At 53.7% G+C, this 26547-nt stretch overlaps 1 protein-coding gene across 1 annotated transcript in view; it reads left to right on the forward strand.

Moving 5' to 3' along the window:
• Positions 1 to 26547, forward strand: part of PTPRN2 (protein tyrosine phosphatase receptor type N2) — a 248121-nt gene that overhangs the window by 63041 nt on the left and 158533 nt on the right. Inside the window, exon 10 of the mRNA XM_087821303.1 lies at positions 4219 to 4298. Coding sequence (XP_087677429.1) covers positions 4219 to 4298 — 80 coding nt within the window. The remainder of the gene's footprint in view (positions 1 to 4218; positions 4299 to 26547) is intronic.

Genomic DNA, 26547 nt, shown 5'->3' on the forward strand with positions numbered 1-26547 from the left:
TGACACCGCCCTGCACAGATATCTCACCATTTCTGGGAAAGGCAGACCATGTGCAAGCAGCTAGTGTGGAGGGCCCAGGAGACATGAGTGGGGAAGCACCTCACCCAGCCCGGGGCCCGGAAGCTTCTGGACGAGGAGGGCTGAAGGACAGGTCGCAGACAGGTGCCCAGCATGGAGTGTGGGGCCCACACAGCGAGCATGGATCTTTCCTGGGAGGGCCCAGAGACGCTGTGTATTCATCTCACCTGCGTGCATACACCTGGTGCACAGAGGGGGCTGTGCAGGTGAGGAGTGCTGAGCAAGGGAGAGAAGGCAGACTGTGTGCTCAGCAGGGCCCAGAAGAGGGGCTGGGGCAGGTCGGTGGTGAGGAGGGGCCCTCCCCGTTCGGGCAGGATAGGAGCTAAGGGAGGAGGACCTGGTGTGAGGCGCCTGCCCAGGAGGCAGAGCAGGATGGACACAGGGACACGGGGGGGGGGGGGGGGGGGGGCGAGGGCAGGACTGAGTCACACCTGCAGTGACCCGCAGGCTCCTCCTCCACAGTCAGAACAGACATTTGGACTGAGAGGACTGGGCCTCGGGGCTGTGGCGGGGCAGCAGCTGTCCCAGCAGGCGGAAATATTCCGTTTCATCATCGGATGGCTGCTGTCTGGCTTGGGGCTGGGTGTGTGCAGTGGCATTCAGGGAGCCAGGGACTTGGGAGGGGAGAGGGTTGGGGAGCATCCTGGAGGTTCTGATGGAATGGACACGGGAGGACTTCCAGGAAGCTCCGTCCAGGTGGCTGGGGTGGGTGTGGGTAATGAGGCTGCGTAACCCTAATGCAGTGGGCAGTGGAGCCGTCTGTGGTGGGGATGGAGAGGGGTGTGTGGAGGGGACGTGGGCATGGGGGTGTGTCTCCTCACATGTGTGCTCCAAGAACTGCACAGACAGGCACGTTTCCTCAAGATGAAGCTGTGTGGTCACTGCTTTGGGTCCCCAGGGACGCAGTGTTACCTCTATCGGGACTGTGCACAGAAGTTGGCAACAAATCTTACTTCCAGGACTTGAGTGTGTTCCAATGCTTCTGGCATCTCAGCACATCTGTCCCATGTCCCCATGCTGCTAGGACAGAGACACACAATCAGAGGACCTGGGTTTGGGTGGCCATTTGCGTGGCCAGGAAGTGACTTTCCCTTCAGGGTCTCACTTGTATCGTCTATAAAGCAGGTGTTTACCTGTTTTACCTTCAGGGCTTGTCCCAGCTACGCCCTCCTGGGAACATGTAACCAGGGCAAAGTCCTGTAACAGGTACCATGTTGAGCACCTGGGGGCAGAGCAGACTCTGTGTCACAGGCTCAAGTCCCCACCCAGCCTTCCCCAGACAGGGTGACTGAGTGTTCATGAAATGACTCTTCCTTCTGCCCAAATCTCTCCCTGCCCTCTCCTCAAGTTGGCTTTTCTGCTATCTCTGGAGCTGGAGCAGGAGGGACCTCTCAGGAGAGGCCCAGCTCCAGCCAGCTGCTCGGTGGCCAGACCAGAGCTTTTATTAACATTACTCACCAGTCTTTTCCCTGCTTTAGGACACTGGGGGCTTCCTACCTCCTACGGAGCCAAACCTGACACCACTGCCCTCTCTTTAGGCCTCCAGGAATCTAGTCCACAGCTCTCCTGCAAGCACTCAGGATGGTCCTTCCCCAGAGGCCTTGCCCCAGCTGGGGTGTCCTCAGCACCCCACTCTTAGGTATGTTCATGTTTCAGACCTGAAGTCTGGGGTCTTGGTCCAGAGGCTCCTCTGAAACCCCCTTCCCCACACTGTCCTGGCTAGTTAGTGTTGGTACTACACCCCAGGGTCTTAAATTACTGCCCATATGAGTACGCACACGTGCATATGCATACATATGTGTGCATGTGTGGCGTCAGCTTTGTCCCTCCTGAGCCCCAAGTGCAGGTCCCGTGTGTCGCCCAGCACTGATAGGCAGAGGCTACCTGAGGAGGGATGCTGTGCGGCCCCGCATGGCTCTGTGTGGCCCATGTGGCTCTGTGTGGACCCACGTGGCTCTGTGTGGCCCATGTGGCTCTGTGTGGACCCACGTGGCTCTGTGGAGGAGCCAGTTCTCAGCCATGCTCATTGTTCCAGGAGAGGGAGCGGCTGTGCTGGCACTTTGAGAGATTGTCTGTGTTTTCATGGAAGAACTAGTTATGCCTAATATGCTTTGTTAATGGTTATGTAGCTGTCAAGTAAATCCCATTATTTCTTATTACATCATTAGAGACCATTAAAACGGCATTAGCATGCTGATGTAATTATGCCAGCAGACGCACAACGACCGCAGTTATGACTTTATAATCTAATCACGGCTGTCCGCCCGGCTGATGGATGTGGGGCTGCTCCGAGCGCTCCATCGGGTGGGTGGCGCCACGGGACCTGCTCCTGAGCAAGGTGGGGATCAAGTTGCCGCTGCTGCTAACAACCTCTGCTGAGCCCCGATCGGCCCAGGACCTGGCTCAGCTGAGGGCAGCCGGACAGCCTGATTCTGTGATCGATCTTCCGTGTCCTCCCGATGCACGAAGCAGTTTTGTTTCCGCCTGTGTGTGGTTCACCGAATTGATGAGAAGACAGTGCTCACAGTGCTCTTGTTTTCCAGGACAGCTGCTGAAGGTGCAGCGGTGGGAATTCACAGCCCTGACACTCGTTAGTTCTCCGTGCCCAGGGCGGGGCTGCCCGAGCTTAGCTCCATCCCTAACAGTCTCAGCAGCCCTGAGGTCCCCCCATCCCTTCCCCTGGTGCCCACCCCCTCGCCCACTCCCACACCTCCCTCCACCTGTGAGAGGATCCCTGGGAGCTTGGCAGTTTCCAGAAAGTGTGCTTTAGTCTCCTGGCGCAGAATTGTGGTCATCGGCCTCCTCCTGTCGCCCTGATTTATGAAGACATTTAACATGAGGCAGAAGTAGGAAGAAGGCTCAGAGTGGCCGTTAGCCCACTGGGTGTCTTCAGAGAGGACTTGGGCACCAGAGGGAGACTTCAACTTAGGGAATGGGGTTTAGGTGGGAAGGGCCCTGAAAGTACCTGTGAACCTGAAGTCCTGTGGCTGGGACGTTAGCGGATGAGGGTGCTCCCGACAGCCAGGAACCCCCCGATTTGGGAGATGCAGCCTTCGGCTGTCACCCTGAGCATGAGGCCCTGGAGGCAAGGTTGCACTGCCCTGAGAGCCCACTATCCACTCCAGAAGTTTTGAATGATCTGTAAAATAACCTGCAATTTAAATGCTAAATGTCAGGTGCTTAGAAGATCTTGGAGAGACAGAGGTGCTGCTGTTGTCAGAGGGCTTATGGGGAAGTCAGGCCGAGTGGGGCTTTGGGAGGGGGGGCAGGTGTAATGTCACCGTGGGGAGGAACTGAGGTGGAAGTACCATCATTCCAGGGCCAGAAGAGCTTCCGGTGGGAGTAGAGGGTCAGGGCTTGGCTGGGTCACTTCAGATGCAGGACCTGCAGATGTGACAGGGACATTAACCTCGATGTGAGCAGAGCGAGGGACTTTCCTGCAGAGGGTATTTGGGGAGGTCAGTCTGTGAAAAGCTGTTGTCTGTGGGTGGGGTCACCTGCCTTTGAGACCAACCCTGAAATCCTGCTCCATTCTGAGAGTTCTGTGCATGTAACATACATTTCTGAAGTATACGAGGTCTTCAGACAAGTCAAATTGTTAAAATAAGTGATGTGTTTTTCAAAATCATGTTCAATATAGTGTTTAAAAGCTTTGGAAATTTTGGATAATTCCTGTCTGCCAATTCCCTGCCAGTTATTTTTATAGTGAATGTTTCTTAACGACTTTGATAAGTTTTTTAAACGGTTGCTGTCAAAGATTTTTAAAATACTCGTGTCTTTCCTTTCTGCTTTCGATTCCTTCTGCTCCCTTGAGAACCAAACACTAAAATCTGTTTCCATAACATTTTTTTCGATCGCAAGAGTATCTACTTGTTATTGTTGGGCTGTTGGGGCTGAATTTTTTATAAGAGCACCGCTGTATGTGTTAGAAGAGCAGAGGCTGTCAGCAGAATCCCTGGGAAATGGAAACAAAGTCAGTGTCAAGAACACGGTGGCCCTGGCGTAGGTGTGTAGGACATGGAGACCCGGCGAGGTCACGCGTGGGGAGCAGTGGCCCTGGGTGCACGTGTCTGTGAGAGTGTCATGCTGTTGTGCATTATCAGAGGTGGCACTGACCCTTTTCTGAATGGTCTCTTCCAGTGTCCTGGGACCAGCAGTGACCTTCAGAGTGGGCGCCAACATCCAGAATGTGACGACCGCGGATGTGGCGAAGGCAGCAGGTAAGGTTCTTTCAACATAACTACACATGTGCGCACACGTGCACTCGCGTGCACCCCAGGCAGAGGGTTTAAAGTACAGTTTCCTGGGCACCCTGATACTTATGGGAAGATGGTGAGGTGATAGCACATCAGTTAACATGACTTCAGGTGGACGGTGGTCACAGTGCTCTGAGGCACTGGGGTACAAAGGCCCGTGTGTGGGAGGTGGTGGCGTGTGGATGGAGCGGGTGCGGTTTTGCTCCTGGTTTCCTGTTTCATACCTGCCCACAAGCTCCAGGCGCATGTCTGTCACCCACATAGAGGTAACATGAGGAGCTTTCAGCAGAAACAAGCGACTCAGTCATAGCTTCCCAGTCAGAACCCAGCCCTATCAGTCCCCCTCACTCAGCCGGGACCTGCAGGGTGACCCCAGTTATGAGACTGGCGTTTGTCACTGAGTGGAAACCCAAGGTCACGGAGGAAAGTGCTAGGGGGGGGGGCAGTTTGCGTTGCCCTCCACCTGGAGTCTGGTTTAGCTCACTGAGAACTTTGTGAGCTGTGTGCAATCTTTCTGCCTCGTGAGAAAACAGAAGACATCACAGAGCCTTGGTCTGATGGCTCCCAGGCCTCTGCTCAGCTCAGCCACGACCACCACACCTGCTGTGTGGTTGCTTGTGAGAGACGTGGCCGATGCCATGGCCCAGACACAGCAGACGTGATGCTTTGTCTCGCCCAATGCCGTGATTGCTAAATGTATAGACTATTTTTTAATGAAACGTATATCCTATTTTCCAATGTAAAATGTGGCAGAGTATTTGGCTGACTTAGAGGTTTGATTGCTTGGTTCTCCTTGTTGAGACGTCACGTGTCGACATCTAAGAACATGGTCTCTACCCGGTGACTGTGGACAGGTGTCAGTGCAGCTCTGTCCCATCAGTGGGATGAACTCCTGCTCTGATCCATTCTGGTTCCTGCTGGATTTTACTGGTAGGAAATTTCGGTGCCCTTAATAACTCCCGTTTGCTGAAAGTGTTGATTTTGGGCCAAACATTTTTAGTTAAAGAAGGATTCATAGCAAAGTTGACTGCACTCGGAAAACCTCACTGATATGATCTCTGGAGAGCTGACTTCCCCCAACCACCCCTCCACTTCCTTCACTGTCGTGTTTCATCGCAACTCAGGCCCAGGGTGTAGTTCTCAGAGCTGCAAAGCGTCGTCACTGCCTCGAAGCAGCCTCATGGTCCTGGCGGGCGGAGTCGGCACCTGTCATTGTAAATGCTCAGAATTTAGGACTGGGATCTTGTATTTGTGGCTCAGCCCCTTGTGGCTGCAGGCTGTACCCTTCTCAGCACAGCATCCATTTTACAGTTTCAGGTCCTTCGTGCAAGTGATCAGTCACTGGGCACATATGAGGTCAACTTGGGCATCAGTTTTTGTGCACTGACCATTGCTCCACACTGGCCATTCATCCCAGGGCTGGGACATAGGACTCTCAGAATTGGGTTTGCTTAGGATGCTGTGAATGGACAAACAGAATGAAGTGTGTGCTGTTTTCTTAAATCCTCACCTGAGGGTATGTCCATTGATCTAGAGAGAGGGGGAGAGAGAGAGAAAGAGAAACATTGATGTGAGATGTACCGATTGTACCTGCGACCCGGGTATGTGCCCTGACCAGGAATCGAACCCTCAACCCTTCAGTTTATGGGACAACACTTCAGCCAACTGAGCCACCCGGCCAGGGCAGAGTCTTTCGGCTTAATCATGACAGCACACTCACTGACAGTGGCCTTTCGTTGACCTTATTGCTTCCTGGGGAAACGAGGTGGGTTATCTGAAACCTCGTTTCTGGTCACTGTCGCTGTGTTCGTGTTGTGGACTCCCTGCTGCTCCAGAGGGAGTCAGACACGAAACATGGTGTCTCGTCAGCAACTTCCCAGATACCGAATCTGCTAAATTATACCAATGCTTTCACGTCAGCTGTCATAGCTGCTTCTCGTATGTGTGAAAAATTAATAACGTTCATACACAGTTAAAAATTAGCTCCTTTGTATTTCGAATAATTTTAAGATGTTATGAATTACCTGATGCTGAGTAGGAAAATGATCGTACAAAGTAAGCTTGTGACATAAGGATCTTATTTTGGGGCAGTAGAAATACCCCAGCCCTGGCTGAGCAGCTCAGTTGGTTAGACCATCATCCTGATACTCCAAGGCTGAGGGTTCGATCCCCAGTCAAAGCACATACAAGAATCAGCCAATGAATGCATAAATAAGTGGAACAACAAATCGACGTATCTCAAAAATTAATAAATAAAATTTAAAAAAAGAAATAACCCAGAGCAGTGGTGCCTAGACCACGTCTGCCTGGCGAGAGTGTCTGGGGCCATGGGGAGAAGTGGCGTCCCTGAGGGCAGTGTCCACATGAGGCCGACTTCCTCACCTGCCAACAAGGGAGAATTGCGAACTCACAAGGAATTTATTTGTGGGTTCTCACTTTAAAAGATGGCGTGGAGTCCCAGCCGTGTTGTTGCAGCTGGCCTGGCAGTCTTGTTTGCACTGGGTTCCCTCTCGGCTTAATGACCCTGCTCTGCAGCCGTCTTGTGTGATTATTAATGAAGGGAGACACAGCCCTGTGGAGGGAATTGATAGGGTGTTTATATTGCTAATTTTATACAAAATGATACAAAACGTAATGAATAGGCACAAGGCTATTAATCCCCATCGAACATCTCGTGGTGGAGATGCTGAGCGATGAAGGCGCCTGTCCCCATTGCTCAGAATCTGTTCCGCGAGGTGATTCTCTGGAAATCCTGCCTCACTCGCGGACATGGGCACAAGCATGAAGTGCTGGTGGACAGGACAGTAAGTGGTGTGCGCAGAGGTGCTCACCAGATTGTGGGCAGGTACTTTTTAATTTTTATTTTTTATTAATCCTCACCTGTGGATATTTTTTTCATTGTTTTTTAGAGTGGAAGTGGGGGAGGGGGAGAAAGAGACACATCGATTGGTTGCCTCCCACATGTGCCCCAACTGGGGATCAAACCTGCAGCCCAGGTAGGTGCCCTTGACTGGGAATCAAGCCCACGACCCTCAGTGCTCGGGCCAACACTCTAACCCCTGAGTGCACCGGCCAGGGCGGCAGGTGCTTCTAGTCTTTGTAGCGGAGGCCAGTCTCCCTCTTACTCCCACTTAGTCTTTCAGCGCTTACCTGCTGGAGGTGTGCAGGTGCCAGCGCTGAAAGGTGGGGTGCTGGGGAAGCAAGACAGAGCTTGGCCCTGCGGGGAGGGTGGAGAATGGGGAAATCAGCGTGTGATGCAGGGGAGGGTGGTGTAACGTCACATAGCAAAATAAACTATATGCTGCGTATCAATTATGTTACATATTATGCATAATGTTATATAATGTAAGCATTACTGTTCCATAACCTATAATACATGCAGCATGACCTCACTTGTCATGGTCGTCAGGGTCACCTGTGCAGGAATGCGTGGCAGACGCTCAGGGCGCGGTTAGGATAGCGGGTGGACTGAACGCTAGGAACTGTGTCGTTCCACGCTCGCTGCGTACACAGACAGGGACCGGAGGCAGTGGGTTGGTGAGGGGCCAGCTGGAGGGCACCCTGGTGTTGGTGACAGGTGGGTGAGGGGAGGATGGGTACACTTTCTGGCCTGGTCAGACAGAATGCATTTGGGTAGATGCACAGAGGGGAAATGGGACCTGCATTTGGGCCTGTGCATCTCTAGGAGATGGGGGTATGAAGGGCTTGACCCCACCTCTAATCCCAGTCAAACTTCCTCTTTGCTTACGCCCAGTGGGCTCCTGTGTAAAAGGTATGGGAATACTGGTCTGCGGGACTGTCTAGTGTCGGGTGAGTGTCCATCCAGGCGGGGGCGGGGGGACGGGTGCATGTGGACACCCAGTGAGCAACGCTGTCCTGGGGGTCTGGTGCCCACATTCTGAGAGCTGCTCCTCCTTGCAGGCCGTGATTGTGCCCCATGGGTCAGCGGCCAGCTTGAGGAATCTGGGCTAGCTCGGTGGTTGGACACCACTGGCCGCCCCATTGGTGACTGAGGTGGTGCTGGGGGGTGAGCTGCACGTGGGAGTTCAGACGGCAGCTGTGCCCGGTGATGGGAGCACCCCTGGGTGCGAGCCAGCGTCAGGCTCTGGCCTCACAGTGACGCTTAGAACTCACCACTGGCTCTCTGCACCCTGAGCTCTCCCACTTAGTAGGCGTGTTGAACCTAAGTCCTTCCCAGACACGGGGGACGTAACTGTTTCCATAGTCATCGTACCTCTATCTGCACAGGAGTGGCACTTCTCCTTTCTCCCACCATCTTAGCGGAAGATCTTTGTGCCCAAGTAGGGCCGCTCCTCCTGAACACAGGCTGTGGGCTACAGCGCGGCTCTTACAGACCCTGCTTCCGGATGGACCTGAGGAAGGGGCCAGGGCCGGCCACCTAGGCAGTGAGCAAGGGGGCTGGTGTGGCCTAAGGCCAGGAAACCAGTGTCTCCCCTCCACCCTGCCAACCCTACCCATAGCGCTGTCCTCCCCAGCGCGGGGCTGTCTGAGCTGAGAGAGTAGTGTCTGTCAGCAGCCGCCTCTGGGACTCCCACAAGCACCAGTCCCCATGGCAACCGGCAGGCGAAAGCAGCAGAGCCGAGGGTTTCCTGCGGCTGCTGCACCCAGGCTTGGACGTCGGTCTGGGCCTGGGGCGTTGGAGGGTCTGAGTGGCCGGGCTCTCCCACAGCCCAGCCGCCCCTGACCCCTGACCCCTGGCCATCCTCAGGACCTCGTCCTGCAGCCTTGAGGAGCATCTCAGGCGGGCCTTTCTGCTGGAGGTGCACCTACCAAGCTCAGGACCCTGACCCAAGAACTGTTCTGACGTTATTATTGAGAGGCTTCACAGCACCCAGCCACGTAAAGACACCCCCCCTCTGGGCCCACCAGTATCTGCGTGCACTTGTTACTCCTGGACACGTGTGCGTCTGACCTTGCCCTATTCACTAGCTCCCACTGCACATGGCGTCTGCGCTGAGTTGTCCAAATTAATGAATGGTACCTGGCCTAGGGGGGTAGGGGGGACCTGTGTGGGTCCTGGCACTGGGTCAGGAAAGCCCTGGGGCCTGTCTGTGGGGAAATCTGTTGTCAGCAACCCTTGTTGGTCAGGCAGCCGAGGACATCTCTGCCTTGTCCAGGCTTGGTTTCCTTCCATCACCCACGTTTTCCTCTGGCACAGGGACACAGAGGCTCTAATTCTGAACCTGCTGATTGACACGAGGCTGGCGGCTTGGCCCTGACACGTTTCTCTATGAGGGAGTGCAGGCAGGGACACCAGGTACACCTCCAGGGTGACACCATAGGCCCCACTTTGTGGGACAACATTCCTCAGTAGTAACTGTATCAAGTGCAGATCAGTCGGGAACAAAAGGGGCTCCACTGGATGAGTTTAATATGTTTTTACTTTAATTTTTATTGATTTCAGAGAGAGGGAGAGAGAAACATCAATGATGATAGAGTCATTGATCAGTTGCCTCCTGCACACCCTCTACTGGGGATTGAGCCTGCAACCCGGGCCTGTGCCCTGAGGAATCAAACCACAGTCTCCTGGTTCATAGGTTGACGCTCAACCGCTGGGCCACACCGGCCAGGCTGGATGAGCTTAAACCTGGCTCCAGCAGCTCCACCTTTCCCTCCACACAGCCCAGTCTTGTCAGTGGGGCTGAGAGTCGACCTGAGTCCTGACTTGGAGGCCGGCACCTGTGTCCCTGTTTTGAGTGACTGGCTGTAGTGGATCAGCCCAGAGTGATGAAGAATCTGGACCTGTCTGGGTATCTGTTCTGGGGGGTCAGGAAGCTGAGGTGGAGGCAGAGTGGGCGGGGGGGCTGGGGCCGAGCCTAGTGCAGGCTCAGGGCCACTACTGTTTTTTTCTTAATCCTCAGCTGAGGGGCCCAGGTTAGAGGTGCAGGCAGGGGAGCCGCCACTTCCCGCAGGTGGGTGCTGCCCAGGGCCAGGAGGCCGAGGACCTGTCCAGTCTACGCTGGTGCTCAGGCCGTACAGACAGTAAATGGCCTGGTTTTCAGGGAAGAAAAGAAAACTTCTTTATGCAGATTTACTTGTGGTAGAAACTTTATTTTCAGACAACTGCTTATGGGGACAGCACTTCCTTTTTGGGCTGGGAGTTGTGGGCAAGGACTGAAGAAAGCTCTCACATAAATAATGTGGGATTTCACCTGGAGTTTTAAACAAGCTGGAAACTAGGAAATGTGATAACATTTTACTCCTAGACCCCAGGAATTTAGTAACTGTTTGGGGTTTGGGTTTCTCTGGAAGGCGTGGTGTTTCTTGCCATGTCAGACAGTGTGTGTAGGTGTCGACAAGGTCAGGGGAGCGTCGGGCACTAAGTGATTTGAGCAGCTTTGATGCAGGTGGGGTCCTGCGTGTGGCAGGGACTTGCTGGCACCCGCCTGCTCCTAGAGGACAGAGACTCGATGCTTCCCCTGGAGCCTGCATGTTTCTCGTGGTGAAAGGCTGAACCCAACTCATGTCGCTTTGTTACTTTAAGCATTTCCCCCAAATCCCCCACAAACCCTGTGGTCACTGCTTTTAGAGGGACGCAGTTAGGGATTTCCCTGTTCCTGTAACTTCACAACCTAATTTCCACACGTGTATGTTCACCATCTTCTAAAAGTCAGCAACCCACAAGCAAATGAACACATCAGAGGCAGTTGCTCGTGGTAAGAAACGCACAGGAAACGTCGGCGCACATCCTATAGGAGAACTTGTTCCCATGTTAATTCCGCTGTCTGAGATAATCTCTCTGAAACAGTCTCAACGCGGGTGCCCAGGGACTGTTCCTGGATCACAGGCTGCCTTCCCGTCACCTGACAAGCTCGTCTGACGTGACAGCCTCTCGTGCGGAAGGGGGGTCTCCTGCCGACAGCTTTCAGCAGAGACAAAGGGGACGCACATCCCTCTCTCCGTCCCTTCTGCACGCGTGAGCAGCAGCGGCCCTTCCTCCCTGTTACCTGGTCGCCAGGCAGATGGAAGTGCAGCTTTTGTGTGGAGCTGGCTGTGCCTGCAGAACTGTGGGAGCTGGAAGGTGATTCTGCCGCCACCTGCCCGTGGAGCTCTGACCCTTTCCTTCATCCCCCCACTCCGCCACCTGCACGTTCAGGGTTTCAGCGAGTGTTTCGAGTGAATGAAAATTCATTCATCTCTTACATTTTAGGAAATGGTTATATCCTGGGCAGTTACATGGGCTTATTTGTGGTTCTTCGAGACGGCCTAGTGTCTGCCTCATGGCGAGTGACCTTTGCGAGGCAGCCATGGCTCTTTTCTGAATGGTCCCAGTTTCAGGGCGGCCGGCACCCTTTGCTCCCTGGGCTTTAGCACAGAGGTTTGTGGGCAGGTTGGTAAATGTCAGTTTTCCCTCCCTGGGAACCTGCTCGTGCTCCAAAATGGGCCTGTCCCTGGCGGGCGGCCTCGGAGGCAAGGTCACACCTTCTGTCCTCAGCAGTGTCTGTGGCCCAAATGCCACCCTTGCCGTGTGGATATGGTGGGGACACAGTTGTGCTAAGGAGTGTTTTTGTTAAAAAGCGTAGCACCCCTTTAACGTCAGGCAGCAGGCATGAAAGCCCTGACATCCCCATCCCACTGTTGCTGGCCAGGTGGGGCTGGCCACGTTTCTGTCTAGGACATGTGATTTAACTGGGGTGGTGGGGACATCATCAGGGATGATGACTTGTGTGCACAGGGCATTAACACCCAGATCAGAGGCCGCCTCCCTCGCTTCCCCCACGGGCCCCACACCCCTATCTCCACCTTAGGGTGGTTCATGCTTCGATACTGGAGGTTCCAGAACCTTCAGAAACATGTTTTGGTTTGTATGGAAGCATGCAATTGACGGGGGAAACCGGCCACCTTTCCTTTCAGTAACGCTATACTGAGCATAATACAGGTACATTCGTAGGTAAGCCCTCGCTCTGTTCGATGTGGTACCGGCCGCAATCTCCTGAAGCTGTTCTTTCTCCCCAACGTTCTTACAGCAGGTGCCCATCGCTGTGGCCCATGGTGCCAGTTGGGATTCTTGACCACAAGTGTTTGTCAAGTGCCAGTTGAGCTGGCGAGTCCCTGTCCTTGGGAGTTTTCACTGGGGAGACAGCAGCAGCCCGGAGAAAAGTGAGCTAGTGTGTAATCGGTGGTGAGGCGATGTGACCAGACACTGACAGCCACGGGTGTCACTAGAAATAGTCACAGTGTGTGAATCTTCACCTCTCTCTGAATTACTGATTCGGGTACTTGGTGTCTCCCTCCCCTCCCCGACGTGCCATGGAGAACACCAGGGGTCCTGCCCCATGTGTCCACCAGAGCTCGTGTGGCGTGTGCTGCTGTGCTTTGCACTGGTGACTCGCCTTTGACTAGATTACAGAGTTGGGGAACCTTTTTTCTGCCAAGGGCCATTTGGGTATTTATAACATCATTTGAGAGGGCCATACAAAATTATCAACTTAAAAATTAATTCTGAAACATGCACACACGTGCACACACACACTTAACACACACGCATTGTGGATTCACTGAGCTGACGTGGTTACCTGACTTGCTCCTACCCCATAGCACCTCCCCAATGCTGAAACTTTTCAAGTGGCCTTTCTTACTGTTTTCCTCTAGAAATAATTACGGCTTCTGAAATTAAATTTGAGGCAACCTGGACACCTGAGACCCATAACCTGGACTTGAAGTTGCCCTGGCTGCATGTCTGATGCCCCAGGAAACTCAAGGCTACGTGCTTGCCTCCACCTCGTGGGACAGGACAGGTTCTCACTGTCCACGACCCCCCGTCTGGCTCCATGCCCAAGTGTCAGTCTGGAGGTATTACTCTGGTAAAAATGTTACACCGCAGACACTCATAGGGCCTTGTTTAAAAGACATAATGCACACTTTTGGTTCACTGACACGTAGCGCTGTATTTTATATGTAGATAAGCACATGGATTATATGTTTGTGCGTTTGTCCTGTTGGGAGCTGAGGGTAAACACCTGTTATGTGGCCTGATCACTGTGACACAAAATGGGATTTCCTGCCTGAGTTCAGTGCGTCCAGTGGGAACCATGTTTCCCATGGACAGTGGTGTGGGCGCCCACTGCGAGCGTGTCCACGTCGAGTCCTGGGCGCTCTCCAGCATAGAACTCTCTGCCTCAGGGCTTGAATGTGTGGGGCATCGTAGGGTGGTCGGTCCCCCGTTCATCACGGGAGAAAGCAGCCAGAGGCCCCCTAGGGTGGAGGCTGGGTGGCTCCCGCACCTCCTGTAACAGGAGTGAGAAGCAAAGGGAACAGAAGCTTCAAGGGTCTCCCTGCGTCCAGAGCGTCCGGCTTCAGAGCCCCTTCCCGCCTGTCGTTTCCTCTGACGATAATTAACACCCTTTGCGTATCACACTGAACACCTCCCTCCCTCCTGCGCGGTTTAGTTGTCTTCCTGCCGCTTTGTCTCCTGGCTCCGGACCTGTCCCTCTCTCTCTCTCTTTTATCAGATGAATAGCACATGCGGAGACCAAAGTGCCTCTGGAAGTGTAGTGAGAATGCGGTTCCTAGGATGTATCTTTGTCCTTCATTTGTTTATTTTTAACCAGGAAAAGACATTAATTTCCCAGTTCCTGAATATGTGTTGCTGTTATATTTTTCTATTTTAAAAACAAACATAAAGCAGCTTCAATGGTTTTTTAAATTATTACGTCTTTATTGACTTCAGAGAGAGGAAGGGCGAGGGGGAGAAACATCGACGAGGGAAACATCGATCGGCTGCCCTGCACGTGCCCTGACCGGACGTCAAACCCGGGCCCTTCAGTGTACCGGCCGACGCTCAGCCACTGCGCCGTGTGGCCAGCGCCCCAGGGCTCTTCTTTACACCACTCGTGTGACATGTTTTATTGCCAAGTGGCCGCATGTAGCACAAACGTCTGGTTCTGAGTGACCCTCTGATCATGGTGACATGTTTCTAGGGCTTTTCTGTTTGTCTCTCTGCCCTCAGGTGAGACCCGTCTGTCCTTAAAAAAAACAAAAAATAGGCCCCGAAGGTCAGTGTGGGGACCTGGTGAGGCAGGAGCGGGGGCACTCAACCGGGTGAGCGTGGCTGCCGCAGCGTCGACGGCCCGCCGGGGGGCTCGTGGTGCCCGCAGGCGCGGCCTCCAGAACGGGTGGGCGCTCCTGTTAACCCGGCACACCCGCAGACCAGGGCAACGGTGAGGCCAGCAGGGGCCTGGGGGGCTTCGGCTTCTCCACCAGGCCTGTTGAAAGAAACGTTATCTTTGCCTCATCAGCACGTGGTACAAACTCAACAGCCACACAGTGGAAAAGAGAGACTCCCAGAAGGAGACCACATGCAGGTCCTGGGGAGGGCCCGTGGGTGTGGCTCCCTCCCGAGCGCCCTGTCCACCGAGAGTCACCCCGTCACAGCAGAGGTGCCGCATCAGCCCTACCACTCGGAAATGCAGGGCTTGAGGAGTTCTGCCCGGAGGTGGGGACAAGGACCCGCATCGCTCTGGGATGCTGCCGGCAGCCCTTACCATTCGGAGGCCTGGGGGTGAGAAACGGGGCTGGTTGCCTGCCTTGGGCTGCGGAGAGTGGGTGGGAGGGACGTCACGTGATTGGCCCACACGGTCGGAGGGGCCCCAGAGGAAACAGGTGTAGGCACCGAGGATTTGCCCTCCTGAGAGGTGGTAGGACGGCTGTTGCAACAGGACAGATAGCTGTCTGCTGGCTTTTCCACCTGTTTCTGAGTGTTCTGAATGGAGCTTGGAGCTAATAACCGATGCTGTGACTTAAAGACGCTGTTCTCCCCGGTCGACAGCTGTCCAGCCAGGTGCTCTTGGCTGTGCGGCAGGCGGGTCCTCCACCCCGCAGGCGCTGCTCTCCTGGCTCCCTGCAGCGCTCAGCGGCCGCTCTCCTCCCCCGGGTGTGGGTTCCTCCCTGCAAGGTGCTCACTGTGAGTCCACGTAGGCCGGCTGCCCCCCATCCCGTTGTGGGTGGCGGCCCTCAGGCAGGACACAGCTGTGCGGGGGGAACAGCCCCTGATGGGTGTTCCAGAGACTTGGGGCCTTCCCACAGCTACGATTCAGAGCTGCAGTCTTCCCTGCGACTAGCATCCGTCCCTCTTCCGTGTTCCTAATTTTGCTCGATTCCTCTGTGATCTCTGTGTTTTCAGGCTGGGCTGTTCTGCCTGTTGTTTCTTTGTCTGTTTTTCCTTCTCTGTCTGTCTCTCTCTGTATCTCTCTCATCTAGAATGACTTTCTCCCTAGATCTAGGGGAGAGAGGGGATTGGTGATTGTCACTCAAAATACGATGCAGATCTAACCAGTCCCCAGAGAGTTCAGGAAAGTCCTGTGAAGGCAGGTTCCCTTGTGGGGTCTTCACCTGTGGAAATGTCTAGAGAGTTTTAATATGACGGGAGAGGAAATGGTTGCCCTGGCCAGGTGCTCGTTGGTTAGAGCGTCAACCCGAAACGCCAAGGTTGCGGTTCGACCCTCAGCCGGGGCACGTACGAGAATCAACAGTGATGCCTCAGTAAGTGGAGCAGCACACCCTTCTCTCCCTTCCTCTCTCTCTAAAATCAATAGCTTTTATTTGTTTATTTATATCTTTATTGATTTCAGAGAGAGGAAAGGAGAGGAAGAGGGAGAGAGAGACAGAAACATCAATGATGAGAGAGTCATTGATTGAGCCCGCAACCCGGGCTTGTGCCCTGACCGGGAATCGAACCCCTATCGCCTGGATCCCAGGTTGATGCTCAACCGCTGAGCCACACCCGGCTGGGCGTAAAATCAATAATTTTTTTAAAAAGATTGAGCAGAAGGACCGTAGCAGTCATCAGAGTTGTTTGTTGCTGGCTGATGTGGGCTTAGGACCCACCCCAGGTCACAGAGAGGTGCCCACCGAGGTCTCTGATTTTCTGTGCTCCCCAAAATCAAGCCCTGCCAGGGCAGAGGGCTATGCTGTTTACAGGAAACATCGCTGTCATTGACCTGGCCTTGAGTGTATAGAAAGTTTACCGTCTTCTCGTGGGCAGTGCGACCCGTGGGCCGAGCCATCTCTGCCACAGTCTAAACAAGGGCCGGCTCAGAGCAAGGCAGCAGTGTTCCCTGCGACGGGGCCTAGCAGCCCTGGCTCCCCCGTCAGGAACCCTCAGTGCCCCTGCTACTGGCAGATCCTTGATTGTGTCTTTCGTCGGTTCTCCGTTTCAGTTTATGATTGTGTAAGAACTGTGAACAGAAGCACTACCTGAGTTTGTGTCTGCAAGTTCTTAAGTGGGGCAGTGTTAGGGATTTTAACCAACACCAAGCGTGTAGCGTCTTTAAACAGGTCCCACGTTAATCTGCAGATGCTCTGCTCCCTGGAGTCCAAGGCAGGTCCCAGTCCACCCACTCCACTGACCCCTGACCCTGACCCCTGACCCCTGACCCTGCACTGCAGCACAGAGTCAGACCAGGCCACCTCCGCTTGGATTTTGTGCACATGTCAGTTCCACATCCCTGGCGTTTTAGTTGGAAATTGATATTTTAGGGAATAGGTCAGCATCCAGGGTGCAGGCACGTTGGGACTGGAACACACACCACCCGGTGCATCCAGAGGCCAGAGGAGTGTGTTCTAGTCCTGTGGTGCCCACAGCCCCGGTGGGGGTGGTGACCAGGACCAGGATTGGAGCTCAGGACGGAAGCTGAGTCAGCACGTCAGAGTGGGGTCTGAGCTCTCCAAGGCCAACACTGAGCATGTGCAGACTTCAACCCGCCAGAGACCCTTCGTGGCAGAGGCGGGAGGGTGGGGGAGTCTGTTCTACATCAATCGCTGATGTAGGTCCTTCTGTCTGTGTTCTGTAAGGACGCCCTGCTCTTTCTTGAGGCATCTCCTTTACACGTTCTCACCAGCTCCCTGAGCGAGGTTCTGGTGTCTCCCTGGGCTGGGAGGGTGCTCGGTCCATTGGCCTTCGTCCTGACCCTTTCTCTTCCTCTCACTGCGGTCTTCACTCAAGGCTTTGAACTTGTTTTCCATGGTAATTACTGTGGCTTGAATGACATCCAGCTCCTTCCTGATACCTGCTGTTATAACAAAGTGAATACAGGCATTTAAACCAGGGAAGCCAGAGGGTGTCAGCAGATTGGAGGAAATTCAGAGGAAAGCACAGAGATGGTTGAGAGGCTGAAGGGGTATATATATATATGTGTGTGTGTGTGTGTGTGTGTGTGTGTGTGTGAGAGAGAGAGAGAGAGAGAGAGAGAGAGAGAGAGAGAAGAGAGACGTGTTTGTAAGTCTGTCTTTGGCAGAGGGGTGTCTGAGGTGGGTACAGATGCAGACAAGGTGGTCAGTGTAACAGTCCCAAGGAGAGAGAGAGTTTTGGGTCACATCCGGCCAGAGATCACTGGAGTAAAAGTCTCCCTGTGAATCTGGGCCCAGGGAGGGGAGGGAGGAGGTGGACGGAGCAGCCCCGACCCACCAGGTACAGCAGGAAGGAAAGTCAGGGAGGGAGGAGGGGAGTTGCCACCTTGAGAGCAAGCCCCACTGTCCTCAGCTCAGCTCCTTGAGGCTTAAGATGATTTTCTGTCCTGCATGGTATTTACCGGCATGCAGCTCCTCCTCGGCCCAGACCTGGCATCAAAGTCCCGCTGTCTCTATCCCTTACTCCCTTTGAGCACCGATCTCTGCCGTAATCCTCAGAGCACTGGCCAGATGAGGTTTGGGGACCTCAGCAGCCACACCAGCCATCACCATCTGATTTTACCTCCAAAGTGGTTCTGAGGCCAGGCCCAACCCCTGACTGCTGACCACATCTTCACTGCTGACCCTGCTCACAGGCATCCCCATCCCTCAGCCAGTCAGCATGTCCTGTGGGACCCCTTCCTGGGGTACAGGGAGGTCCACACGTGGTATCCCAGAGCCCCCTCCTGGAAGCGAGCATCCGTGGGTTCTGAGGACCTGGGGTGTGGCATGGACGAGTAGGGAGCACTGTGCTGTGCACCTGGAATGCCTCAAAGAGCTGATCTCGACTATTCTCACCAAGACAAAGAAAAGAGGTAACCTCTCCGAGATGGCCGGGGTGCTAATTATGTGATTGGATGGATCAGTCTGTGCATGATCCAGTCACCATGTTGCACACTTCAAATGTACTGCAATGTTGTCAATTATGCCTCTGTAAACTGGGGGGGTGACCTGGGAATGGACAGGAAAGGTGTGAGGGATCAACCTGGCACCTTCAGCTCAAGTGGCAGAAGGAGCAAACAGCACTGTGAACCTACCATGTGGAAGCCACCAGCCACCTGTCCACTGCAGGGCCTGCACTGCAGGCAAGGCCTCATGTTTTTTAACTGAACAACCAGCATCTTAAGTAGCCCACCTGCTTGAAATGCTAGGTAAGTGGCAGACAGGTATAAGAGGAAGGAGCCTCAGGGATGGTCCTGCCTGGACTTCCCTGGGCCCCACAAGGGGCTCCCACAAGGACCTGTGGCCTGGCCAAGGGACAGGGCTTCATGCCTCTCACCAGCTCTTCTTGTGGCTGCTGGCTTGTTCATCGATCGCTGAGAGTTTTAACATGAACTTAAGCAGAATCTGGCAGTTCATATAGAAATGAGACAAAGAATGTTCATGCTTTTGGGGGACTTTAAGACCAAACCTACCCCCAAAGTGGCCACACCCGTTCAGGACTGCTCTGTGGCTCAGCCCTGGGCTCCCAGATTTAAGTGTTGGCCAGCACCTCTCCCCAGTGCAGCCACGAGACCGAGACCAAGACCGAGGTTAGAGACGCCTTTGTGCCCTGGGCCTTTGTCTCAGCCCGTGCCTGGGTGGTCTCTACCGTGTCCCCAGCCCGGCTGCTGGCACTAACCAAACACTCTGAGCCTCTTGTCTCCCTTGATTGAGGACGGCCGCCTTGTTGGATGTTTCTAGTCAGGAAAATCAACGGTGGCTAATTATCGTGACCCTTTCTCCTCTAACGAGCTTGTTCCACGTGAGCCACACTTGTCAGAATATGCTGGTGGTTATTTGCAAATGCACCTTTCTATCAATTTAAAGCAAAAATATATATATTTCAAGAAACACCACCTTGCTCTTTGCCAGAGTGTTTGTTAACATTATTAATCCGATTTAAGTGAAAATTACTCTTTATATTGCTTCCCAGAAATACAAGCCTTCCCCCCCTTTAAGATGGGAAGGTTATGCCCAATGCTACGTTTCCCTCTCCTGCAAAGATGCATGGGGGCTGTTTCAACACAGATTAGTGGCAGAGCCACAGCAGGGCCCTGTAGGGGGTGAAACTCCGTCATCATTTATATGATTAGTTTCACCTTGTAGCCGTGTCTCCCAAAATGCAATTAACAGTTTCATAGTCAGCGCAGCTACCTTTTATTCCTGCTGCAAGCTGTGCAGCATTTGCATCATAAAAAAAAAACTAATTGGTAAACACAGTCTCGCCGGTCTCTCCTCGATCCACCCAGTTCTCCTCCCGTTAATTGGCTCAGCTTCAACACACGGGATGGAATTTCAAAAGGAGGGCAGATTAGAAAGCCGGCAAGCACTTGTATCTCAGAGAACCGACTCCAAGGAGACTGGGGGAAAATATTCTAAATTAATGCCAAATTGCAAGCGACTCTCTTGTCCAGCCGCTGCCATGGAAACCGTTTTGTCTGCTAATCCGATGGGGCTGTAGTGCTTATTGGGATTCGTCCTAATGACCTTCACAGAGGAAGTCAGAGTGGTGGGCTCTCCAGCCCTGGTCAGCAGTAGCTGAGAGGACGTCCCGAGCTCCCCTTTGCATTTCAGCCTGGCCTCTCATGTTCTCCTTCTCTGCCCCAGCTCAGCCCCAAGCGTGTTGACCCATCCCTGCGTGTGTGACCCCAGGGGGCAGTGGTGTGAAGCTTATGTTACTGGAGAGATGAGGCCTCGGTTCCTGTCTCTTGAAGGAAAGATTTCAGTCAAGAGACAGTGTAGTCAAGAATTTATTGGCTGCAGCAAAAATATATTCAGGACAGTGAGATAAGGAGGGGCCCAGAAGAAGCAACAGGAGAGCCGGGCAGGGCTGCATTGGCTCCCTGAGAAGTCAGAGCGAAAGGGCCCTGGAGACAGGCTCAGGGGGCTAGCCTGGGACGATCTGCTGCTGCCCATTGCTCCCCCGGTTGCAAGTCTCCTAGGGGTCCCTTAGGGGGAAGAAGGGAAGGGGATGGTGCTGGCGGCTCCCCTGGGGAGAGTGCACTGGGCCCTTCATCCTGAGCGTATTTCCCTCTCTCTTGCTGGTGGGAATCTCAGGGGAGGGTCTCAGTAGAATATTCATTAGCTCATGTCTAACTGCCTGCAAAACACACACACACGTGCCACAGGAGAAACCCGTGGCTTGTGAAACGTGGACACGTGCCAGTTCTCCGTGTGGAAACGTCACTCAGCCCCTCCCACACGCAGTCCTCCTCCCTCCTCAGTGATTCTGAACAGCCGGCGCCGTGCAGACAAGCGTAGTTTTCTGGGATGACCTGGTGTTCTCTGAAGTGCTGAATGTTGGCCTGAAAAAAAAGTTCTTGGAAGTGGTCCTTGTCCCCAGAGTGAGGAGTCATCGTCTGTGCTGGTCTGTGCAGTGCTTTCCACGGAGGCCCACGGGGCGGGGAGGCTGTGTAGGTAACGAGCCTCGTCGTTCCTCAGCCGCTCCCTGTGACGTGAGAAGGAGACCCAGACGTGCTCTGTAACGTGGCGGGGGGCTTACTAGCCCAAGCCTTTTGTCGTCTTTCCCTCGTCCACTCCCCTCCCCTCCCCTCCCCTCCCCAGCTCCCAGGTGCTGTCTCTGCCGGGCCTAATGAACGGACGTTTTCCCCAGTGTTGAACATGGCGACTGTCCGATAGCTGTAATAGACGTGTGTGTTTTGAACTCACATAGCTATGTGCTTAATTGCAAAAAAAAAAGACCTCATGTTCTTTGCTGGTAGCAAAAGGTTGCTCTTTTTAGTTAAAAATTAACAAAATGAACCGTGGTAGGTAAGGTGGACATGGCAGTGCTTTCTCTCTGAAAGTTTATTCAAATACGTAGATGGCGGGGGGGGGGGGGGTAGGGGGTAGCAGGTGAGGCTAGAGAAGGTGGGACGCAGAACTGGGACTGGGACGGACAGAGGGGCCTGGAGCGTCAGTGCTTAGAGGTCGGGTTGCCCAGGGTCACGCCCTGACCTCCAGCCCTCAGTCATGTTCTCTCTCTCTCATTCTCATTCGGTCCAAATGATCTGAAAGCACCTTGTTTTTTTATCAGTAGACTAGGAATTTGTTTATTTGAAGGTTTTAGGTTAGAAATAAAATGAACAAACATAAACAATGAGAACAAACGGAAAGGAGGTAACTGAAGACACTGCGGCTTAGAGAAGCTCTGACGGCCGACCCAATGGTCAGATCCAACACGAGCACCCTCGGGCCCAGAGGGACGCGCGCCTTGCTGGAGGGGGGGGTCTGCTCCGCATGGGCTCCCAGGGCGTTTGCAGCTGGAGTTGTTCCCTCCCCACAGTCCGGGCTCCCCTCCCAGTGATCCCCTCTCTCTCTGGGATTTGCAAGATGAAAGGGAAGAAAAAAGAGAAACAGATGAGCTGGTGGAAGGGGAAGAAAGACGTTCTGGAGAGATTTGTATTCTCTAAAAAATTAGAAAATGAAAGTAAGCTTTTGAAAAGAAAAAGACTTGGCATGAAAACGGCCTAAAATCCTTTTTTTTTCCCCGAACAAAGGGAAAGATGGATGGATAGAGGTAAATGATGGATGGTGGGTGGGTGGACACGCGAATAGGTAGATGGATGGTGGGTGGTTGCACCCATAGTTTCAGTTTGGGCATGTGCACCCCATATGTATATCCTGCATCCCCCAGCCCCCCTTTCACCCAGGTGTGGCCACTGGACTACGTTCTGGTCAGTCATCCCTGCTTCCAGCACACGAGGTGATGGCTGGGACTGAAGCCACACTATTGCCCGTGACATGACCTGGAACTGAGACCACGTAACAGCAACAAGAGGAGACGGGGCGGGGCCGCTGTGGTCAGACTACCTGGATTCCGCAAACTGCGCACTTCCCGATTCACACAAGAAAGGTGAATGGGCCGCGTGGTGACGCTGTTCTCGTTGGGGTCTTTCCCGTCACCCTCAGCCACAGTCAGTGCTGCCAGGAAGTGCACTATGTGTCCCCAGCATGGAGTGGGTGCAGGGGGAACCCCGCTCACCCCGTTCCAAGTTAACTGCTTGACATGTCTTAAAAAATATCTCCCTTCTACAGTTTGTGAATTTTGGCAGTTCTTCCCTGTGGATTCGTTACCCCCTTTTCCTTCATTTATTTTCTCTTTTTGTTGTTTGTTAAATAAGGCATCATTCATTGCAAAGGAATGTATGCTATCCTTTAAAAAATACATGTAGGTGCCCTGGCTGTGTGGCTCGGTTGTCTGATACACCAAAAACAGGTGGCGAGTTCAATTCCTGGTCAGGACACGTATCTAGGTTGTGGGTTTGATCCCCAGTTGGGGCGTGTACGAGAGGCCATCGACTGATGTTTCTCACATCCATGTTTCTCTTTCTCTCTCTCCCTTCCTCTTTCTAAAATCAATAAGCATGTCCTCAGGTGAGGGCTATATACATATATATGTCGGTTAATTTTATATTTGCTGCTGAGGATACCAGCCCCCAGCTGTGGGGCAGAGGGACATGAGGGGGGACACGCAGGATCTATTAGGCGCTGCCCTGTCCCTCGCTGGATGGGGCGAGTGGGCATCTCCACCCCTCATCCCCAGGAGACGTACAGCAGGCCCACAGCCCACGGAAGTCCTGTGTGCTTTTCTCAGGCAGAAACTCACTAATGGTCTCTTTTTTGGGTGATAAAATCCACCCTTTACCCCCAAATTGGACACCAGCAGCATTAACAGAACAATTTCTGCTTTTTCCATGGCTGCAAGTCACAAGGCGTCTTAAACGAGGGACTAAAAAAACAGCGTGGAACCGGCTCACACTTAGACTGGGTTTATTCTGGCTCTGAGGAGATTTTCTGAAACTTGGTGGAATGAGAAACATCGCAGTTTAACAGGCGCGGACAGGTTTCCTATAATGATGTGACAGCAGCGAGTGATTTTTGCAGTTTATAGAATTGCAAATGAAGTTGGCTGATTAAGTCGGCAATAGTGATGGAATTAATAGATACTCTCGAAGCAATTAGACAAGCAAGCTGTTCTTAAAAAGAGAGCGAGCGAGAGCCTGGAAAAATTTTATTCCATTTTATCGATGACCTTAGGAGTGCTGGGAAGGGAAGGGCTGATAAGCTCAAATTAAAAGCTGTGGCCACCACGGAAAGTGACCCCCACTAACGACGCACAGAGAGAAAGACCAAGTGAGGCCTTCCCTCCCGTCCACTCAGCATGGGCCCCCAGGCAGAATCCCACAGCCGGGGCTTAAACACAGACACTTCTCTCTCTCAGGCCTGGGGGCCAGTAGTCCAAGGTCAAGGGGCAGGCCAGCCGGCTTCTCCTGAGGTCCCCGTGGCCATGCAGGTGGCATCTCCTGTCCTGGTCCTCATGTCATTCCTTTGTGCAGGTCTGTGTCCTCACCTCGTCTTACATGGAAATCAGTCCTGTTGGGCCAGGGCCCTTCCACTTGACCTCATTGAACCTTCCCCACCTGTGTAAAGACCCTGCCTCCAAATACAGCCACATTCTGAGGTTCTGAGGGTTAGGGCTTCAACACATAAATGTGGGGGTGCAGTTCAGCCCAGGTCCATTCGACTGCCCTCTTCTGTCTTTTCTCATCTGTGTTCTTGTTTCCAGGTCCTACCTTGACTTTAAGGTCCCTGTAGTGGACGTGGTCCTGGGACACCAGACCCCCCAGGCCAGGGTGGTTCCAGGGCACCCTACCAAGTGTGCCAAGAGGGTTTGTGCCCATGGCTCACAGCTGAGCATCTCCATTGGCTCTAACCCACCTGGGCACCGAGTCGGGAGGGTGCAGAGGCTCAATTCAGGGCGTCTCTGCAGGGCCCTGCAGGTGCTGGGCTCCGTGGACTGGCTGAGGCCTTGAGGGGCCCTATCCTGGGTGGACTTCTCTGTCTGCCCGTCCGTTTCTCTCACTCCCAGTGAGCCTGCCCAGTGTCCTCAGGCCTGCTTCCAGTGGGCAGAGCCCAGACCTTGCTGTAATGTTTATTGAAAGAAACTAGTAAGGAGACGCATAGGGTGTGGTTGCAGCCAATGAGGCTGGAGAGGTGGGCAAGGTGGCTTGGAGCAGGTGCCAGGACCATGAGCGGTGCAATTCCTCCTCCCCCGCAGTGGTGCGTTCTGGTGGCCCCGGGCTGAGCATTGCGGAGGATGTTCGAAAAGGAAGAACCTGAGTGATAGGTTAGAGCACCCAACACTATCTGGTGACATTGGGACCTAGCAAGACATTACTCAGCCACCATTCCCTGTAAATTGTCATCATGCATGTGGACATGAGACAGGACAGTAACGCCCAGGAGTGTGGTGACATGTGACGTGCTCTTTGGAGAGCCTGGCAGGATGGCCTGGGGATGGTCACCTTAGTTTGGTCTCCCACTGGCCACAGGTACTTTTTGGGGAACAGGCCTCTGGCTCCAGACCTTTGTGGTCACTCCTGCGTCCCTCAGTTCCAGTGGTGGGGGCATGAGTTACCATGGAAAATGGTAGTTTCCAGCCTAGGATGACCGGCCCCTGGTCCTGGGGCCCTGGCGGGAGAGGGGGGCTCGTCCTGCGTCTGGGGACATGGGAGGGGACAGCTTTTCTCGGTCAGTGACTTCTCTATAGGCCAGCAATGGTTAAAATGGCATCTGCCCTCCCTCCCCTGAGGATTTGGGGGCTTTGCAGGCTTCCTGCTGTGCTTTCTCTCCCGCTGGTTCCTGGTCCTGTGTGGACATGTCGTAGAAATATCTTTTCAAAAGGAAAGGAAAATCAGCCTCCCAGGGAGCGTGTCAGCGCTGACCCAGTGCACGGCAGACTTGTAGGTTTTCTCACCGATGCTCATCGCTGCTTAGATACTAATTTTTTTTTTAATTTTGTCAAATCACCTACCTAGGGAAAAAATCCGTTTCCTGTTATGTCCTCGGACTTAACCTTGACACCGACACGGGACCCTGCCCATCAGAGAAATCTGAATCTGTCGCGTTTTGGTAGACGGTTTCGCAAGTAGCCCCTGGTATATTGTGGGAAATGAGACTGAGCTACAGCATCAGAAAGTGGACATTGCAATGCATGGCCCAGTGGAAGCAAACCAGCAAATCTCTGAGAGCTGGGTGTGCTGGGCAGGAGCGGTGGTCACCTGGGCCCCACGTGCTGGCCAGTGATGGACCCCCAGCAAGATAGTGCTCTGCAGGGAAGCGCCCTCACCCACGGGGAATCACTGTCTCCTGGTCTGTTCATCCCCTTTCAAGGGCACCCCAGTGGATGACATGGAGGTGTTTTCTTTTTAAATCCTCACCTGAGGAGCGAGGATATTTTTCCCCATTGATTTTTAGAGTAGAAGGGGGGGGGGGGAGAGAAACATTGGTTGGTTGCCTCCCGCAAACGCCCTGACCAGGGCAGGGAATGGAACCTGCAACCCAGGTGTGTGACCTTGACTGGGAATTGAACCCGCAACCCTCCAGTGCACAGGCCGGTGCTCTAACCACTGAGCACACTGGCCAGAGCTAGAAGGTATTTTCTAATGTTTCCTTAAGGAAGGCATCAGAGGATCTTTTTGCTCAGTGTCTGTCCCTAACATTTAGATGTTTGTGTTAATTAAGTCTGGACTCCAGAGGTGCCTGCAGAGATGATCTGGAAACCCACGGAGATAGATGCTCCTGGCCCCGGGTCTGCTGGCTCCTGGTCAACCTTGGTCTCCATCTCCTGCCCCTGCCCCTGCCCCTGGGCCCACCTGCCCTGGAGCCTCTCGGCCCTGGGGCTGAGAGCCGAGCCCGAGATAAAGGCCTCAACTATTGTCTTCCAGAGAGGAAAGCTGTGCATCACTGTTACTTTAGCCCGTGTATCACTGTAATTCATTATTAAGAACCATGATTTCACAAGCACTACTCTCTGGAACGAGACAAGCCACAGAGTACGTGCTCTGCCTCCGACGATGCGTCTTCATGCAGATGGCTCAGAGGCCACAGGGCCTCCTGCTATTCCATGACCCTCCCTGCCGGTCGGCCATCTCACAGCTACTGAAACAGAGCCTGGGAGGCGGTTAGAGCCCTGCATCTGCCCCACCACCCACCGGGACCAGCATGTTTGCTTTCTTGGCTTTCTCTTGTCCACGCTCGA

Source organism: Miniopterus natalensis, chromosome 10 (genome assembly GCF_054644295.1).
Source record: "Miniopterus natalensis isolate mMinNat1 chromosome 10, mMinNat1.hap1, whole genome shotgun sequence".
Classification (NCBI taxonomy): Eukaryota; Metazoa; Chordata; class Mammalia; order Chiroptera; family Miniopteridae; genus Miniopterus; species Miniopterus natalensis.